Genomic DNA, 19430 nt, shown 5'->3' with positions numbered 1-19430 from the left:
CGGGACCCCCCCCAAAATCCATCGGGACCCCCAAACCTTGTGGACGCCGGTGACTTTGGGGACGTAGGACACGGAGAACGTCCGGTTCTTGTCGTTGTTGGCCACCACCTTGGCCTGGGGAGGGGTCACGGGCGCTCAGACCCCCCCGGGGGGACCCCAAAATCCTTCGGGACCCCCCCCCAAAACTCCTCAAAAAAAAAAACCAACCCAAACCCCCCCTCGCCCTCCAAAATATCTCCAAATGTCCCCAAAAAACCCCTGAGGGGGAGAGAGAGAGACCCTCGCCCCTAAACCCTCCCAGACCCCCACCCCAAAACTCCCCCAAAAACCCCCCGAGACCCCCAAAAAACCCCCGATACTCCCCCCGGGTGTCCCCAAAATTCCTCGGGACCCCCCAAAACCCCCCAAAAGCTCCCTGGGGACCCCCCCAGACCCCTAAAAACCCTCCCAGACCCCCACCCTGAGCCCCTCCAGAGCCACTCCCGTCACCCTGAGCCCCCCACCCCGACCCACAGAGCCTCCTGGGGACCCCCCAGACCTCCCCAAAACCCCCCAGACCCCCCAAAAGCCCCCCGACCTCCTCGCGGTGCCCGTCGGGGTCCTCGACGTAGACCAGCACCTCCCCCTGCCCCGCGCTGATCGTCTCCACCGTGAACTCGGCCCTCTGCTGCACCACGTTCCCGGTGGGCTCGATCCCTGCGGGACCCCAGCCTCAAATGGGGGTCCCAGAGCCACCCCGGGGGTCCCAAACCCATCCACGGGGGTCCCAAACCCACCCAAGGGGGTCCCTGACCCCTCCCAGAGCCACCCCGGGGCTCCCAAACCCACTGAGCACCCCCCAAACTCCTCACGCTGCTGCATCACGTTCCCGGTGGGCTCCATCCCTGCGGGACCCCAGCCTCAAATGGGGGTCCCAGAGGGTCCCTGACCCCTCCCAGAGCCACCCAAGGGGGTCCCAAAGGGGTCCCAGAGCCACCCTGGGGGTCCCTGACCCCTCCCAGAGCCACCCAAGGGGGCCCCAAGCCCACCCACAGGGGTCCCTGACCCACCCCAGGGGTCCCAAACCCCCCTCCCACCCCCAAACCTGGGGGTCCCGCCCCTCCCGGGGGTCTCGGGGACCCCCCCTCCCCTGGCTCGCAGGCCCGGGGCCTTTTCAGGGTTGAGTTTCGGGGTCCCCCATTTCCCATCCCCCAACTCCTCCGGTCCCACCTCCCAAAATTTGGGGGTCCCGGGGGTGTCGGGGACCCCCCCCCCTCACCTGGCCCGTAGGCCCGGGCCTTTTTGGGGTTGAGTTTGGGGCGCAGGGGGGCCCCCGGTTTGAGCTTGGCCTTGGGGAACTGCGACAGGTAGGTCATGACCGAGTGCTCGTCCACGTTGGGGTCCACGATCTCCTCGGGGGTGATCACCTGGGCACGCCGGGCACGCCGGGCACGGGTCACCAGCGGGGCCCGGGGCTCCTCGTGCCACCCCAAAACCAGCCCCGGGACAGGGGGAGCAACGGGGGGAGCAATGGGGGGAGCAACTGGGGGCTCTGGGGGTCCCCGATCACCTCGGGGTGACACCAGAGGGGCCTTGGGGGGCTCTGGGGGTCCCGATCGCCTCAGGGGTGACACCAGAGGGGCCCTGGGGGGCTCTGGGGGTCCCTGGTGTGTCCCCACCCATCCCGGGATCTCCTCGGGGGTGACACCCGGGGACCTCGGGGGTCCTCGTGCCACCCCTGAAAGAGCCCCAAGGGGACACGAACGGGGCCAGGGACAGCGGGAGGGGCTGGAGGGTGTCCCCGGGGTGTCCCTGAGGTGTCCCTGAGGTGTCCCCGGGGTGTCCCAGGGTGCCCGCAGATGTCCCCAGGGTGTCCCAGTTGTCCCCAGGGTGTCCCAGGTGTCCCCAGGGTGCCCCAGCCTGTCCCAGGGTGTCCCCGGGGTGCCCCAGACATCCCCAGGGTGCCCCAGCCTGTCCCAGGGTGCCCAGGGTGTCCCCAGGGTGCCCCAGGGTGCCCCAGCCTGTCCCAGGGTGTCCCAGGGCGTCCCCAGGGTGTCCCCAGGGTGTCCCCAGGGTGCCCCAGAGTGTCCCCAGGGTGTCCCAGGGTGTCCCCAGGGTGTCCCCAGGGTGCCCCAGGGTGTCCCAGGGTGCCCCAGGTGTCCCAGGGTGCCCCAGAGTGTCCCCAGGGTGTCCCAGGGTGCCCAGGGTGTCCCCAGGGTGCCCCAGGGTGCCCCAGCCTGTCCCAGGGTGTCCCAGGGTGTCCCCAGGGTGTCCCCAGGGTGCCCCAGGGTGTCCCAGGGTGCCCCAGGTGTCCCAGGGTGCCCCAGGTGTCCCAGTTGTCCCCAGGGTGTCCCAGGGTGTCCCCAGGGTGTCCCCAGGGTGTCCCCAGGGTGCCCCAGATGTCCCCAGGATGTCCCCAGGATGTCCCCAGGGTGTCCCCAGCCTGTCCCAGGGTGTCCCCAGGGTGTCCCCGGGGTGTCCCAGGGTGTCCCCAGGGTGTCCCCAGCCTGTCCCAGGGTGTCCCCAGGGTGCCCCAGGGTGTCCCCGCTGTCCCGGGTGGCACCTGGGGGATGCCCAGCCACTCGTCCGCCTGCTGCATGGCCTCGCGCGCGTTGTCCACGGGCCGGCTCGGGTCCCACGAGTCCCAGTCGGGGCACAGCCCTGGGCACGGGCACAGCGTCACCTCCCAGCGCTCCCAGTGCCATCCCAGTGCGCTCCCAGTGCTCCCAGTGCCATCCCAGTGCCATCCCAGTGCTCCCAGTGCCCATCCCAGTGCCCATCGCAGTGCCATCCCAGTGCCCTCCCAGTGCTCCCAGTGCCATCCCAGTGCGCTCCCAGTGCCATCCCAGTGCGCTCCCAGTGCCCTCCCAGTGCTCCCAGTGCCCATCCCAGTGCGCTCCCAGTGCCATCCCAGTGCTCCCAGTGCCCATCCCAGTTCCATCCCAATACCCCCAGTGCCCCCAGTGCCCATCCCAGTGCCCATCCCAGCGCTCCCAGTGCCCCCAGTGCCCATCCCAGTGCCCCCAGTGCCCCTCACCGGGCGCGCAGCTGTCCACCAGCGCCCCCAGTGCCCATCCCAGCACCCCCAGTGCCCCCAGTGCCCATCCCAGTTCCATCCCAATACCCCCAGTGCCCCCAGTGCCCATCCCAGTACCCCCAGTGCCCCTCACCGGGCGCGCAGCTGTCCACCAGCGCCCCCAGTGCCCATCCCAGTGCCCCCAGTGCCCATCCCAGCGCCCCCAGTGCCCCTCACCGGGCGCGCAGCTGTCCACCAGCGCCCCCAGTGCCCATCCCAGTGCCCATCCCAGCGCTCCCAGTGCCCCCAGTGCCCATCCCAGTGCCCCCAGTGCCCCTCACCGGGCGCGCAGCTGTCCACCAGCGCCCCCAGTGCCCATCCCAGCACCCCCAGTGCCCCCAGTGCCCATCCCAGTTCCATCCCAATACCCCCAGTGCCCCCAGTGCCCATCCCAGTACCCCCAGTGCCCCTCACCGGGCGCGCAGCTGTCCACCAGCACCCCCAGTGCCCATCCCAGTGCCCCCAGTGCCCATCCCAGCGCCCCCAGTGCCCCTCACCGGGCGCGCAGCTGTCCACCAGCGCCCCCAGTGCCCATCCCAGTGCCCATCCCAGCGCTCCCAGTGCCCCCAGTGCCCATCCCAGCGCCCCCAGTGCCCCTCACCGGGCGCGCAGCTGTCCACCAGCGCCCCCAGTGCCCATCCCAGTGCCCATCCCAGCGCTCCCAGCGCCCCCAGTGCCCATCCCAGTACTCCCAGCACCCCCAGTGCCCCTCACCGGGCGCGCAGCTGTCCACCAGCGCCCCCAGGGCGCGGCCGCTCTGCCAGTCCTTGCTGAAGTTGGTGATGGGCAGCTGGGGCAGGCGGTTCTGGATCCAGCCCAGCAGGCGCTGCTTGGGCGTCTGGCGCTTGGCCTCCTCCTCATCCTCCTCGTCCCACATGGGCATGGAGATGGAGTAGTGCAGGATGAGCGTCCAGATCAGCCCCAGGATCAGCTTCAGGTTCCCGTCCACGATGGCTTTGCTGTCTGGGGGCACACGGGGGGTGAGGGGGGCACTGCGATGGGCACTGGGGGCATTGGGGGGCACTGGGGAAACTGGGGACAGTGGGGGAAATGGGGACACAAGGCGTTGGGGGCACTGGGGGGGCACTGGAGGGCACTGGGGGGGCATTGGGGGGGCATTGGGGGGGCACTGGGGGGCACTGGGGGGCATTGGGGCCTTGGGGGCACTAGGGGAGCAGTGAGGGAAATGGGGACACAAGGCGTTGGGAGCACTGGGATGGGCACTGGGGGGGCACACGGGGGTGTTGGGATGGGCACTGGGGGTACTGGGGGGCACACAGAGTGTTGGGATGGGCACTGGGATGGGCACTGGGGGGCACACAGGGGCACTGGGGGGCACTGGGATGGGCACTGGGGGGTGTTGGGGGGCACTGGGATGGGCACTGGGAGCATTGGGGGGCACTGGGATGGGCACTGGGGGGTGTTGGGGGGCACTGGGATGGGCACTGGGATGGGCACTGGGATGGGCACACAGGGTGTTGGGATGGGCACTGGGGGTACTGGGGGGCACACAGAGTGTTGGCATGGGCACTGGGATGGGCACTGGGGGGTGTTGGGGGGCACTGGGATGGGCACTGGGAGCATTGGGGGGCACTGGGATGGGCACTGGGAGGTGTTGGGGGGCACTGGGATGGGCACTGGAGGGATACTGGGGGGGCACTGGGGGGCACACGGGGGCATTGGGGGGGCACTGGGGGGATATTGGGTGGGCACTGGGGGAAATGGGGACACTGGGGGGACACTGGGGGCACTGGGGGCACTGGCGGCACTGGGAACACTGGGATGGAGCAGGGCAGGAGCAGCCCCAGGCTCCCGTCCCCGCTGGCTCTGCTGTCGGAGGGGGCACACGGGGCCTTGGGGGTTTTGGGGTACAGGGGGCATTTGGGGTTTTGGGGGTGTTTGGGGTATTGGGGACACTGGGGGTGTTTGGGGTATTGGGGGCATTTGGGGTATTGGGGACACTGGGGACATTTGGGGGCATTTGGGGTATTGGGGACACTGGGGACGTTTGGGGTTTTGGGGGTGTTTGGGATATTGGGGACACTGGGGACATTGGGGGTGTTTGGGGTGTTGGGGTGTTGGGGACACTGGGGACGTTGGGAACTTTGGGGTGTTTGGGGTATTGGGGACGTTGGGAACTTTGGGGTGTTGGGGGTTTTTGGGGTGTTTGGGGTGTTGGGGACACGGGGGGAACGGGGGTGTCAGGGACAATGGGGGCACTCAGGAGGGCATTGGGAACACCGGGGCCCCTTTTGGCTTTTTTTGGGGTCTCGGGTGAGTCCCCAAATCCCTGCGGGGATTTTAGGGCCGTCTGGGAGGGTCCTCAAGTCCCTCCTGGGGTGTCACAGGGGGTCCCCAAGTCCCCTTTTGGGGTTTCGGGGTGTCCAGGTTGGTCCCCAGCTCCCTTCTGGGGCTTTGGGGTCTCGGGTGTGTCCCCGAGTCCCCGTTGGGGTTTTTGGGGTCTCGGGGTGGGTCCCCGAGTCCCCGTTGGGGTTTTTGGGGTCTCGGGTGTGTCCCCGAGTCCCTGTTGGGGTTTTTGGGGTCTCGGGTGTGTCCCCGAGTCCCTGTTGGGGTTTTTGGGGTCTCGGGGTGGGTCCCCAGTCCCCAGTAACAGTTTTTGGGGTGTCAGGGTGGGGCTGAAGTCCCCACCAGCGCTTTCGGGGTGTCCGGGAGTGTCCCCGAGTCCCCGTTGGGGTTTTTGGGGTCTCGGGCGTGTCCCCACACCCCCCGAGTGGTTTCGGGTTCTCAGCGCTGGTTCCCAGTTCCCGTTACTGGTTTTGGGGTTTTGGGGTTTCGGGGCGCGGCCCCGCCCCCCCCGCGCGGTTTTTGGGGTGGCCGCAGGTCCCTTTTGGGGTTTCGGGGTGTCGGGGCCGGGTCCCAGCTCCCGGTACGGGTTTGGGGTCCCGTGTGGGGTTTTTGGGGTCCCGGCCGCGCCCCCGAGTCCCTCCCGGCTGTCCCCAAATCCCCTTCGGCCTCTCGGGGGGTCTCGGGGGGTCCCCCCCGCTCCCCGCCCCCCCTCGCGCGGGTTTTGGGGGGAGGGGCCGCGCCCCGGCCCCGCCCCGCGCTTTGGGGGGGGTTGGGGGGGGTTGGGGGCGGATTTTGGGGGGGAGGGGGAGGGGCGTGGCCGGGGTGGGGGATGGGCCCCGGCCCCTCCCCCCCCCGCGCCAGCATTTTTTGGCCTTATAAGGGCTCGGCCACCGCCGAGGCCCCGCCCCCAGCCCCGCCCCCCGCGACCCCCCCCCCAAAAGCCCCGGGACCCCCCGAGACCCCCCCGGGACCCCCCCGAGCCCCGCGAGCGGCGCCCCCTCCCCAAATTCCTGCGGTGGGAGGAGGGGCCGGACGACCCTCCCCCCCCTTCGATTTTGGGGTCCCCCAAATTGGGGGTGGGGGGGGTCCTAAATTGGGGAGGGGCCGCAAACTGAGGGGGGGTCCCAAACAGGGCCCTGCGAAAAGGGGGGAGCCCCCCCGGGGTGGGGAGGGGTCTCCCGGACCCCTCCAGGGGGGAATTTTGGGGGGAGGGGTCCCCAAAGCTCCGCCCTAAATGTGGGGGGGGGTCCCCCAAATATTCTTGGGGGGGTCCCATAAAGGGGAGGGGTCCAGGACCCCCCTTATCACTCCAGGGCTTTATTTGGGGGGGGTCCCTGCGCCCTCCGGGACCCTCCCCAATTATCAAGGGGGGTTCGCCCTCTCCAGGACTCCCCCCCCAATTTTGGGGTCCCCCCAAAGACCCCTCCCCAATTCCTGGGGTCTTTTTGGGGGGGGTCTCCCCGTTCTCCAGTTGGGACCAGTTTGATGCTCCCCTTCCTGGAGACCCCTCCTCATTTTTGGGGTCCGGGGGTCTCCCAGCGGACCCCCCCCCCATTTCTGGAGTCATCCAGGAGCCCCCCCCCATTTCTGGGGTCATTCAGGAGCCCCCCCCCCCCAATTTCTGGGACCTTTTTTGGGGGTCCCGCCCCCTCCTCACCATTAAAACCAGTTTGATCTTTCCCCTCTCGGGGGGGACCCCTCCCCAATTTTTGGGGTCTGGGGGTTTCCCAGCGGAACCCCCCCGTTTTTTGGGGTCCCCCAACGGGCCCCCCCCATCTCTGGGCTCCTCCAGGAGCCCCCTCCCCAATTTCCGAGCCCATTTTGGGGAGAATCCGCCGCTTTTTCACCACCACGAACCGCTCCGCCCTTCCCCTCTCAGGGACCCCTCCCCTTTCTCTGCAGGCCGGGGGTCCCCCAGCGGACCCCTCCCCAAATTTCTGATGTCCGGGGGTCTTCCCGAAGCCCCCTCCCCAAATTCCTGGTGTCCGGGAGTCTTCCCGAAGCCCCCTCCCCAATTTCCGAGCCCCTTTTGGGGGGAATTCCGCGCTTTTTCATCAACACAAACTCCTCCGATCTCCTTTTGCCCCAAAACTCCGGAACTCCCACTCCCCCCCCATCACGCCTCGCACCCCCCGGACTTTTTTGGGGGGTGGTCTCACGCCCCCTCCCCAATTCCTAACACCCTCTTGGGGGGCTTTCCGCCCCCTCCCCACCCACACAAACCGCTTCCATTTCCTTCTTTTTTTCCCCCAAAACTTCAACGCTCCGGAACTCCCGCTCCGCCCCAAACCCCACGCTCTTTTTTGGGGCGGTGGTCGCACGCCCCCTCCCCAATTCCCGAGCCCCTCTCAGAGCCGGCCCCACCGCCTTTTGGGCGGCACGAACCGCTCCGATTTCCTTTTTTTTTTCCCCAAAATTCCGACTCTCCCCAAGCCTCCGCTCCTCCTCCACCCTTTCCTCTCCCACCGCCTCCTCCCCAAACTTTGCCGGGGGGTGGTCGCACGCCCCCTCCCCAATTTCCAGGGCCGCTCGGGGGGCTTTCCACCTCCTCTCCCCCGACGGAACCCACCCCGCTCTCCTTTCTCCCCAAAAACCCCAACTCCCCCCGCCTCCCCCACCGCCCCCCACCCTTCTCCCGGGCGGTGGTCGCACGCCCCCTCCCCAATTTCCGAGCCCCTCTCGGAGACGATCCGCCAACACCAACAGCTCCGATCCCCTTTCCCCCCCTCCCCCCCCCCAAAAAAAACCCAACCCCCCCACCCCCCAACCCCACGGGCGGTGGTCGCACGCCCCCTCCCCAATTCCTCAGACTCTCCCCAGCACCGCGAACCGCTCCCCTTCCCCCTCACCCCCCACACCCCCTCCCCAAACCCCGCGGACAGACAGGCAGGAAGGGATGGGAGGAAGAGGAGGGGGGGGGTGGGGGTGGGGGGACGGGGGTCGGTGGTCGCGCGACGCCCCCAGCCCCAAAAGCGCCGCTCACCGATGGACACGAGCTTGATGTTCTCCCTCTCGAGGAACTCCAGCGCCACCGAGACGTTCTCGAGCTGCATCTGGCGGAAGGTGGGGCGCGCGTTGTACTTGCGGCCCATCTGCTTCTGGCTGAGCACCTCGAGCAGCGCGATCAGCCGCAGCCCGTCGCCCAGGTCCGTCTGCAGGTTGCCCACGCGCTTCTGGACGCATTTGAGGTGCTCGTTGCACCAGCGGGTGAAGGTGTTCTGCTGGATCCGCTTCCAGGGCGCGTCCTCCGCCAGGTCCTTCTCGGTCGCCGGCATCTCGGCCGCGGCTCCGGGCTCCGCGCTCGCCTCCGGGGCGCGGCCCCGCCCGCCCGCCGCGCTCATGGCGTGGGGAGGGGGCGCGGGGCGGGCGGAGGGCGGCGCGGGGGGCGGGGAGGCTGCGGGGACAGGGGGAGGGGCGGTGAGAGAGGGGGAGACCCCCGGGGAGGGAGAGGGGGAGACCCCCGGGGAGGAGGGGAGGGAGAGGGGGAGACCCTCCAGGAGGGGGGGAGACCCCCGAGGATGGGGGGAGGGAGAGGGGGAGACCCTCCAGGAGAGGGGGAGACCCCCGAGGATGGGGGGAGGGAGAGGGGAGACCCCCGAGGAGGGGGGGAGGTCGGAACGGGGGAGCCCCGTGGGGAGGGGGAGACCCCCAAGGATGGGGGGAGGGAGAGGGGGAGACCCTCGAGGAGGGGGAGAGGGAGAGGGGGAGACCCTCGAGGAGGGGGAGAGGGAGAGGGGGAGACCCTCCAGGAGAGGGGGAGACCCCCGAGGATGGGGGGAGGGAGAGGGGAGACCCCCGAGGAGGGGGGGAGGTCGGAACGGGGGAGCCCCGTGGGGAGGGGGAGACCCCCGAGGATGGGGGGAGGGAGAGGGGGAGACCCTCGAGGAGGGGGAGAGGGAGAGGGGGAGACCCTCGAGGAGGGGGAGAGGGAGAGGGGGAGACCCCCGGGGATGGGGGGAGCCCCTGGGAATTCTCGTCTGGGGGAGCCTCGATAGGGGGGGAGCCCCAAATGAGGGACCCCAATAATGAGGGACCCCAATAATGAGGGACCCCAATAATGAGGGGAGCCCCAAAATATTGGGGGAGCCCCAATAACGGGGAGCCCATAGGGAGGGGAGCCCAGAATGAGGGACCCCAATAATGAGGGAGCCCCAATAATGAGGGAGCCCAAAATGAGGGGAGACCCAAAAATGAGGGAGCCCAATACTGGGGGAGCCCCAATAACGGGGGAGCCCCCAAATGAGGGACCCCCATAGGGAGGGGAGCCCAAAATGAGGGAGCCCAATAATGGGGGAGCCCAGAATGGGGGAGCCCCAATAACGGGGGCACCCCAAAATGAGGGGAGCCCGTAATGAGGGACCCCAAAATGAGGGACCCCAAATAACGGGGGAGCCCCAAAATGAGGGACCCCAATACTGGGGGACCCCGACAATGAGGGACCCCCGGAGTGAGGGAGCGCCCCGGGGAGGGACCCCAATAACGGGGGACCCCCTGAGCCCATGGGGGAGGGGCTGTGGGGTGTCCTGGGGTCCCATAGGGGGGCACAGGGTCCTGTGGGGCAGCACGGAGCCCTGTGGGGCCCTGTGGGGTGGCAGGGCCCCTATGGGGTGTCAGGGGCCCTATGGGGCTCTATGGGGTGTCCTGGGTCCCTATGGGGTGTCAGGGGTCCCTATGGGGCTTTATGGGGTGTCCTGGGTCCCTGTGGGGCTCTATAGGGTGCTCCAGGGCCCTGTGGGGCTCAGTGGGGCAGGAGGGACCCCTGGGGTCCTATGGGGTATTGTGGGGGCTCTATGGGGTCTCACGGTGCTCTATAGGGCTCTATGGGGTCTCCCAGGTCCCTGTCAGGCTCTGTGGGGTCTCCCAGGCCCCTATAGGGTTCTACAGGGTCTCACCAGGCTCTATGGGGTCTCCCAGGTCCGTGTAGGGCTCTGTGGGGTCTCCGAGGCCCCTATAGGGTTCTATGGGGTCTCACGGGCTCTGTGGGGTCTCCCAGGCCCCTATAGGGTTCTATGGGGTCTCACAGGTTCTGTGGGGTCTCCCAGGCCCCTATAGGGTTCTATAGGGTTCTATAGGGTCTCACGGGCTCTGTGGGGTCTCCCAGGCCCCTATAGGGTTCTATGGGGTCTCACGGGCTCTGTGGGGTCTCCCAGGCCCCTATAGGGTTCTATGGGGTCTCACAGGTTCTGTGGGGTCTCCCAGGCCCCTATAGGGTTCTATAGGGTTCTATAGGGTCTCACGGGCTCTGTGGGGTCTCCCAGGCCCCCATAGGGTTCTGTGGGGTCTCACGGGCTCTATGGGGTCCCCCAGGGCCCTCTGGGGCTCTGTGGGGTCTCCCAGGGCAGCCCCACCGAGGGACCCCCAGAATGAGGGACCCCCCCCGCACCGAGGGGTCCCCAAACCCCCCGCCCCCCCCCAGCCGGGACCCCTCCGAGCCCCCCCCGAAGGGACCCCCCCGGGACCCCCTCCCCCCGCTGGCCCTCCCCAAATTCCGGGGTCCCCAGCCCCTCACAGGGTGTCCCCAATCCCATTTTGGCGTCCCCCAGCCCCTCACAGGGGGTCCCAGCCCCATTTTAGGGTCCCCAACCCCATTTGGGGGTCCCAGCCCCTCACAGGGGGCCCCCCAGCCCCATTTTGGGGTCCCAGCCCCGTTTTGGGGTCCCCAACCCCATTTGGGGGTCCCCAACCCCATTTTGGGGTCGTTTCTTTTCCCGCCCCCCCCCAAAACTCGGGGTGCCCCTCGTGCCCCCCACCCACCCAAAGCCCCCCCACACCCCACGAGCCCGGGCTCGGGGGGGTCCCCGCGGGTCGGGGGTCCGGGGGGTCCCGGGGGGTCCCGGGGGGTCCCGGGGGGTGCCGCTGCCGGGGGCTCCTTACCTGGCGGTCCCGGTGGTCCCGGGCTGGGTCCGGGGGGTCCCGGTGCCGGGGATGGGTGGCCACTACCGGGGGGGGGGGGCCCGGGGCTGGGTCCCGGTGGTCCCGGGGGGGGTGTCGGTGGTCCCGGGCTGGGTCCCGGGGGGGATGTTGGTGGTCCCGGTGGTCCTGGAGGGGTCCCGGTGGCCCCGCGCCCTGGCGGTGCCGGTCCCGGGGGTGGGTGCCGGTGGTCCCGGGGGGGGATGTCGGTGGTCCCGGGGGGGGGTCCCGTCGGTGGTCCCGGGGTGGTCCCGGCGCTCCTGGGGTCCCGGTGGCCCCGCGCCCTGGCGGTGCCGGTACCGGGAGCTCGCGCGGCGCGCGCGGAGCCTTAATTGGTAACGAGCGGAGCGAGCCCCGCCCCGGGGGGGACCGGGGGGGCTCCGGGAGGGACCGGGGGGGACCGGGGGGGCCCGGGGGGGGCTCGGGAGGGACCGGGGGGGACCGGGGGGGCTCCGGGAGGGACCGGGGGGGCTCCGGGGGGGACCGGGGGGGCTCCGGGAGGGACCGGGGGGGACCGGGGGGGCTCCGGGGGGGACCGGGGGGGGACCGGGGGGGGTTTCTGGGGGGGTTTCTGGGGGTCACGGGGACCCCTTAAAGCGGGGGGGGGGGATTTGGGGAGGGTCCGGGGGGGGTCTCGTGGGGGGGGGGATTGATGGGGACCCCACAGGGAGGGGGAGGGGGGGCGGTGGGGGGCTGGGGGACCCCCTATGGGGTGGGGGGGGCGTGGGGGGGGCGTGGGGTGAGGGGGGGATTTAGGGGGACCCCATAGGGAGGGGTGGGGGCTCTGTAGGGCACAAGAGGGGATCTGTAGGGTGGGGGGCCCGTGGGGTGTCCTGGGGTCCCGTAGGGTGGCACAGGGTCCTGTGGGGCAGCACGGAGCCCTATGGGGCTCTATGGGGTGTCAGGGACTCTATGGGGTCCTATGGGGTGTCAGGGGTCCCTATGGGGCTCTATGGGGTGCTCCAGGGCCCTATGGGATCCTATGGGGTGTCAGGGGCTCTATGGGGTGTCAAGGGGCCCTATGGGGTGTCAGGGTCCCTATGGGGCTCTATGGGGTGTTATAGGGCTCTATGGGGCTCTATGGGGTGTCAGGGGTCCTATGGGGCTCTATGGGGTGTTATAGGGCTCTATGGGGTCCTATGGGGTGTCACGGGGCCCTATGGGGCTCTATAGGGCAGGAGGGACCCCCAGGGCCCTATGGGGTGTCACGGAGCTCTATGGGGTGCCATAGGATCCTACAGAGCGTCATGGGACCCTATAGGTTTTAAGGGGCTCTATAGGGTCTCACGGGGCCCTGGACGGTGTCATGGGGCCCTATAGGGCCCTATGGGGTCTGCAGCGCTCTATGGGGTTCTATAGGGTCTCACAGGCCCCATAGGGCTCTATAGGGTCTCACGGGAGTCTATAGGGTCCCATAGGACTCTATAGGGTCCCACAGGGTTCTATAGGGCCTCCCGGCACTCTTTGGGGTTCTATGGGGTCTCCCAGGCCCCATAGGGCTCTATAGGGTCTCACAGGATTCTATAGGGTCCCATGGGGTTCTATGGGGTCTCCCAGGCACCACAGGGCTCTATAGGGCCCCACAGGGTTCTGTAGGGTCTCCCGGTGCTCTGTGGGACTCTATAGGGTCCCATGGGGTTCTATAGGGTCCCACAGAGTTCTATGGGGTCTCCCAGGCCCCTATAGGGTGTCCCGGCACTCTGTGGAGTTCTATGGGGTCTCCCAGGCCCCTATGGGGTGTCCTGGCACTCTATGGGGTTCTATGGGGTCTCCCAGGCCCCTATAGGGTGTCCCGGCCCTCTGTGGGGTTCTGTGGGGTCTCCCAGCCCCTATAGGGTGTCCCGGCCCTCTGTGGGGTTCTATGGGGTTCTATGGGGTCTCCCAGCCCCTATAGGGTGTCCCGGCACTCTGTGGGGTTCTATGGGGTTCTATGGGGTCTCCCAGCCCCTATAGGGTGTCCCGGCCCTCTGTGGGGTTCTATGGGGTCTCTCAGTCCCCTATAGGGTGTCCCGGCCCTCTGTGGGGTTCTATGGGGTCTCCCAGCCCCTATAGGGTGTCCCGGCACTCTGTGGGGTTCTATGGGGTTCTATGGGGTCTCCCAGCCCCTATAGGGTGTCCCAGCCCTCTGTGGGGTTCTATGGGGTCTCCCAGCCCCTATAGGGTGTCCCGGCACTCTGTGGGGTTCTATGGGGTCTCCCAGGCCCCTATAGGGTGTCCCGGCCCTCTGTGGGGTTCTGTGGGGTCTCCCAGCCCCTATAGGGTGTCCCAGCCCTCTGTGGGGTTCTATGGGGTTCTATGGGGTCTCCCAGCCCCTATAGGGTGTCCCGGCCCTCTGTGGGGTTCTATGGGGTTCTATGGGGGCTCCCAGCCCCTATAGGGTGTCCCACCCCCCCCGGGCTGTGCCCCCCCCCCGTTCCGGGCTCAGGAAGTCGGGGCGGCCCCGGAAGCTCCGGACGGGCCCCGATAACGGGGGGGGAGGGGAAATGGGGGCGGTGGGGGGTTAATTACGGGGTTAATTAAGGAAAGGGTCACTGGCGGGGGGGTTCCGGGGGGTTAATTAAGGAAAGAGTCGTTATTCGGGGGGGGTTCTGGGGGGGTTCATTATAGCGCTAATTAAAAGCAGGGTGACTAATTGGGGGGTTCATTAATGGGGGGATCATTAATGGGGGGAAGTCTGGGGAGTTCATTAAGGGGGGGTCATTATCAGGGGGTCGTTAATGGGGGGCTCATTAACAGGGCCTCATTAACAAGGAGTCATTAACAGGGACCCGCTCTGGGGGTGAATTTTGGGGGCTCATTAACAGGGGCTCTTTAATGCGGCTTCATTAACGAGGGACTCATTAACGAGCCTTCATTAGGGCTGGGGTGACGACGATGCTCTGGACCACGCCCACGGGACCACGCCCACACCTGGGGCACCCTCGGGGCCACCCCCACCCCCACCCAGCGTCACCCCTTGGGTGGGCTCAGGGCCACACCCACACCTGGGCCACGCCCCCAAGGCCACACCCACACCTGGGCCACGCCCCAATGCCACACCCACACCTGGGCCCCACCCCCAGTGCCACACCCACACCTGGGCCCCGCCCCCAAGGCCACACCCACACCTGGGCCACGCCCCCAGAGCCACACCCACACCTGGGCCACGCCCCCAATGCCACACCCACACCTGGCCACGCCCCCAATGCCGCACCCACACCTGGGCCACGCCCCCAATGCCACACCCACACCTGGGCCACGCCCCCAATGCCACACCCACACCTGGCCACGCCCCCAATGCCACACCCACACCTGGGCCACGCCCCCAATGCCACACCCACACCTGGCCACGCCCCCAATGCCACACCCACACCTGGGCCACGCCCCCAATGCCACATCCACACCTGGCCACGCCCCCAATGCCACACCCACACCTGAGCCACGCCCCCAATGCCACACCCACACCTGAGCCACGCCCCCAATGCCACACCCACACCTGGGCCACGCCCCCAATGCCACACCCACACCTGGCCACGCCCCCAATGCCACCCCCACACCTGGGCCACGCCCACACCTGTGGCACCCTCGGGGCCACCCCCCACACACAGCGTCACCCCTTGGGTGGGCTCAGGGCCACGCCCACACCGTGCCACGCCCCCTCCCCCACAAACGAGAGCACACAGGTGAGGCGGGAGAGCCGTGATGGAACCGGGGATGGGGGGGGGGGGGGACACAAAGGGACCGGGGGGGACACAGGGACACACCCAGGGCCGGGTGTGACACGCGTGACGCGCTCAGGGCCAGGTGTGACACGCTCAGGCCCAGGTGTGACATGTGTGACGCGCTCAGGCCCAGGTGTGACACGCGTGACGCGCTCAGGCCCAGGTGTGACGCGCTCAGGCCCAGGTGTGACACACGTGACACACTCAGGGCCAGGTGTGACACGCTCAGGGCCAGGTGTGACACACGTGACACACTCAGGGCCAGGTGTGACACGCTCAGGGCCAGGTGTGACACACGTGACACACTCAGGGCCAGGTGTGACGCGCTCAGGCCCAGGTGTGACACATGTGACACACTCGGGCCCAGGTGTGACACGCGTGACGCGCTCAGGGCCGGCGCTGCCCCCCCCCGCAGGTGCAGGGGACACGCGCAGGGACGGGGCGGAGCCGCTGCCACCTGTGTCCCACACGCTGGGGGTGGCACAGGTGGCACAGGTGGCACAGGGCTGGCACAGGTGGCACACAGGTGGCACAGGTGGCACACAGGTGGCACAGGTGGCACAGGGCTGGCACAGGTGGCACACAGGTGGCACAGGTGGCACACAGGTGGCACAGGGGTGACACAGGTGGCACACAAGCGGCACAGGTGGCACAGGGCTGGCACCTCCCCAACGTCCCCGGGGCTGTCACAGCCACGTGTCCAACATTGGGGCTGGCACAGGTGGCACGTGCAGGTGTGTCACACACACACAGGGGTGTCCCAGGTGTGCCCCAGCTGTGTCCAGGTGTGCCCAGGTGTGTGCCCAGGTGTGTCCCAGGTGTGTCCAGCTGTGCTGTGCCCAGGTGTGTCCCAGGTGTATCCAGCTGTGCCCAGCTGTGTCCCCAGCTGTGTCCAGGTGTGCCCCAGCTGTGCCCAGCTGTGTCCAGCTGTGTCCAGGTGTGTCCCAGCTGTGTCCAGGTGCGTCCCAGGTGTATCCAGATGTGTCCCAGCTGTGCCCAGGTGTGTCCCAGCTGTGCCCAGCTGTGCCCAGGTGTCCCCTCCCCGGCTCTGTCCCCTCCGTGTCACAGCCGAGGCCGCCAGGTCCTGCCCCACCTGCAGAGACACCCCTGGCTCACAGCTGGGGGCTCCTGGCAACATCTGGGGACATCTGGGGACATCTGGGGGACGTTTTGGGGACATCTGGGGACATTTGGTGACCTTTGGAGGATATTTGGTGACTTTTGGGGACATTTTAGGACGCTTGGGGTCATTTTGGTGACATTTGGGGACTTTTTGGAGACATTTGGGGGGACATTTGGGGACATCTGGGGACATTTCGGAGACATTTGGGGACTTTTTGAGGATATTTGGGGACATTTGGGGACATTTTAGGATGTTTGGGGTCATTTTGGTGACATTTGGTGACTTTTTGGGGACATTTGGGGACATTTTGAGGACATTTGGGGACTTTTTGGGGACATTTGGGGATATTTTGAGTATATTTGGTGACTTTTGGGGACATTTGGGGACTTTTTGAGGATATTTAGGGACATTTGGGGACATTTTAGGACGTTTGGGGTCATTTTGGTGACATTTGGTGACTTTTTGGGGACATTTGGGGACATTTGGTGACTTTTCAGTGACACTCAGGGATATTTTGGAGACATTTGATGACTTTTTGGGGACATTTGGTGACATTTGGGGACATTTTGGGGACATTTTGGGGACATTCCTCCCTCCCCAGCGTTTTGGGGGGGGGGGTCGGGGCCTTTCCCCTTTTTTTTGTTGTTTTTTCGGATTTCTCTTTTTAAAAAATTCACTTTTTTAGGAACCCCCCCTCGTTTTTTGGGGATTTATTTCCCCCCTCCCCAATTTTTTTAAGGACTTTCCCCCCTTTTTTAGGAATTTTTTTACCTCCCCCACCCCCCATTTTTTAGGATTTTACCCCCCTCCCCCAATTTTTTTTAGGGATTTCCCCCTTTTTTAGGGTTTGTTTAACCCCCCTCATTTCTTTTAGGATTCATTCTCTCCCCAGGCTTTTTTGGGGGGGATAATTCTGCTTTTTTTAGGGTTTTTTTGGGGGATCCCCCCCCTTTTTTTAGAATTTCCTCTCTTTTTTAGGATTTCACCCCATTTTTAGGATTTCCCCCCTTTTTTAGGACTTCCCCCCTTTTTTTAGGGATTTCCCCCCTTTTTTAGAACTGCCCCCTTTTTTAGGATTTCTCCCTTTTTTAGGAGTTCCCCTCTTTTTTTAGGGATTTCCCCCTTTTTTAGGGATTTCTCCCCTTTTTAGAATTTCCCCCTTTATTTTAGAATTTCCCCCCTTTTTTTTAGGGATTTCCCCCCTTTTTTAGGACTTCTCCCCTTTTTTAGGATTTCTCTCCTTTTTTAGAATTTCCCCCTTTTTTTTAGGATTTCCCCCCCCCCCAATCCCAAATTTCCCGAGGGGGGAGGGGCCGGGGGGGGGGGGGGCTCCACCAACCCCTCCCCCCCCTTTTTTCTCCCCCCCCCCCCTAAAATCCCCAAATCCCCCCCAATCCCTCCCGGCCCCATCCCGATGATCTCATCCCGCCCGGAATTTGGGCTGGGAAAGGGGGGGGGGGTTGGGAGGGGGGGGGGAACACATTGGGGACATCGAGGGGGGGCAGTGACGTCATCGGGGGGGGGCGGGACCCCCCCGGGTTGGAATTCGGGCTGAGTCACGGCGGGTTTGGGATAAACACGGGATCCGCTGCCCTTATAGGGCCCGAAAACCCTCGTGGACCCCCCCCCGCCACGGCCCCACCCCCCCCCCCGATCCCAAAAATAAATCCCAGGAATTTGGGAGGTCCCACGGGAGCCCCCCCCCACCTCGAAAATCCTAAAAATCCCCAAAAAAATCCCAAAAAAAAACCCCCCACACCCCCCGCACTTACCGGGAATGGTTCAGTCCGGGGGGGGCTGGAAGCGATGGGAGAGGGGGGGGATTTGGGGTCCTGGGGGGGGATTTGGGGGGAAAAAACGGGGGGTTGGGGTTAAAAGGGACCCCCTCCCCCCATCCCAAAATGGTGCTGGTCCCAGAAAATTCCTCCCCCCCCCAAAAAAACCCCAAAAGAGCCCCCCCACCCCAAAAAACCCTAAAAAAACCCCAAAAACTCCCCACCCCCACAAAATACCCTAAAAAAAATCCTAAAGTTCCCACCGCCTGAAAAACACCCTAAAAAAAACCTAAAAAAAAACCCAAAAAACCCCCAAAAACTCCACACCCCCCCAAAAGAGCCCCCAACCCAAAAAACCCTAAAAAACCCTAAAAAAAGCCCTAAAAAAAACCTAAAAAACCCCAAAAACTACCCAGCCCCCCCAAAATACCCTAAAAAAAATCCCAAAGTTCCCACTTACCAAAAAAGCCCCCCCCACCCAAAAAACACCCTAAAAAGACCCTAAAAAAAAACCTAAAATACCCCTAAAAAACCCAAAAACTCCCCACCCCCCCAAAAGAGGCCCCCCACCCAAAAAAACCCTAAGAAAATCCCAAAATTCCCACCCCCCCAAAAAAAACCCAAAAGAGCCCCCCTGCCCCATAAAACCCTAAAAAAACCCCCCAAAAATTAAAAAAAAAACCCTAAAAAACTATTAAAAACCCCAAAAAAACCCCAAAACTCCCCGCCCTCCCCAAAAGACCCCCCTAAAAAAATCCTAAAATTCCCCTCCCCCCCCAAAAAATCCCCAAAACCCCCCCAAAAGAGCCCCCCCACCCCATAACGCCCCCCAAAAAACCAGCCCAGAACATCCCACTCCCTTCCCCCCAAAAAAATCCCACAAACTGGGGGGATTTGGGGTTTTTTGGGGTCATTTGGGGGGAATTTGGGGCAGTTTTTTGGGGGGGGTTGAGGTGATTTTGGGGGGATTTTGGGGAAGTTTTTGGGGGGATTTTGGGAGCAGTTTTTGGGGGGTTTTGGGGAATTTTTTGGGGGGGTTTGGGGTCATTTGGGGGGATTTTGGGGTGATTCTGGGGCAGTTTTCGGGGGGATTTTGGGGCAGATTTTGGGGTGGTTTTGGGGCAGTTTTTGGGGCGGGTTTTGGGGGTTGTTTCAGAGCACTTTTTGGGGTGCTTTAGGGGTGGTTTTGGGGCAATTTTTGGGGTGGTTTAGGGGTGGTTTTGGGGCACTTTTTGGGGAGGTTTTAGGGTCTTTTGGGGCAGGTTTTGGGGGGATTTCAGGGTCTTTTTGGGGTGTTTTGGAGCAGCTTTTGGGGGTGTTTTAGGAGTGGTTTTGGGGTGGTTTTGGGGCAGCTTTGGGGCGGTTTTTGGGGGTGGTTTTAGGGTCATTTTGGGGCAGGTTTTGGGGGGATTTCGGGGTCTTTTTGGGGTGGTTTTGGGTGTTGTGGAGCAGTTTTGGTGGTGTTTTCGGGCAGTTTTTGGGGTGGTTTTGGGGCAGTTTTTGGGGTGGTTTAGGGGCGGTTTTGGGGCAGATTTTGGGGTGTTTTAGGGGTGTTTTTG

General features: G+C 65.2%; 3 protein-coding genes across 3 annotated transcripts in view; 1 reads left to right on the top strand and 2 right to left on the bottom strand.

Annotated features, from left to right (window-relative positions):
• The window catches only part of LOC138100312 (filamin-A-like), a 69249-nt gene extending 60600 nt beyond the window's left edge, over positions 1 to 8649 (bottom strand). Inside the window, 6 exon segments of the mRNA XM_068998124.1 lie at positions 37 to 114; positions 578 to 696; positions 1259 to 1406; positions 2543 to 2640; positions 3770 to 4018; positions 8346 to 8649. Of these exon segments, the coding sequence (XP_068854225.1) occupies positions 37 to 114; positions 578 to 696; positions 1259 to 1406; positions 2543 to 2640; positions 3770 to 4018; positions 8346 to 8637 (984 nt within the window). The 5' untranslated portion in view covers positions 8638 to 8649.
• A 6324-nt stretch (positions 8650 to 14973) lies between these two features.
• On the top strand, positions 14974 to 16232 carry LOC138100311 (uncharacterized). The gene is made up of 2 exons (XM_068998123.1): positions 14974 to 15310; positions 15341 to 16232. Exons 1-2 carry the CDS (start codon positions 15084 to 15086, stop codon positions 16230 to 16232), a joined length of 1119 nt encoding a protein of 372 aa, XP_068854224.1. The 5' UTR covers positions 14974 to 15083.
• A 1646-nt stretch (positions 16233 to 17878) lies between these two features.
• LOC138100310 (RNA-binding protein 10-like) overlaps positions 17879 to 19430 on the bottom strand; it is a 10539-nt gene continuing 8987 nt past the window's right edge. Inside the window, exon 6 of the mRNA XM_068998122.1 lies at positions 17879 to 17928. Within this exon, the coding sequence (XP_068854223.1) occupies positions 17879 to 17928 (50 nt within the window). The remainder of the gene's footprint in view (positions 17929 to 19430) is intronic.

Source organism: Aphelocoma coerulescens, chromosome 31 (assembly GCF_041296385.1).
Source record: "Aphelocoma coerulescens isolate FSJ_1873_10779 chromosome 31, UR_Acoe_1.0, whole genome shotgun sequence".
Lineage (NCBI taxonomy): Eukaryota > Metazoa > Chordata > Aves > Passeriformes > Corvidae > Aphelocoma > Aphelocoma coerulescens.
The sequence above is the reverse complement of the archived record's forward strand: the minus strand, read 5'-3'. Positions and strand labels throughout refer to the sequence as shown.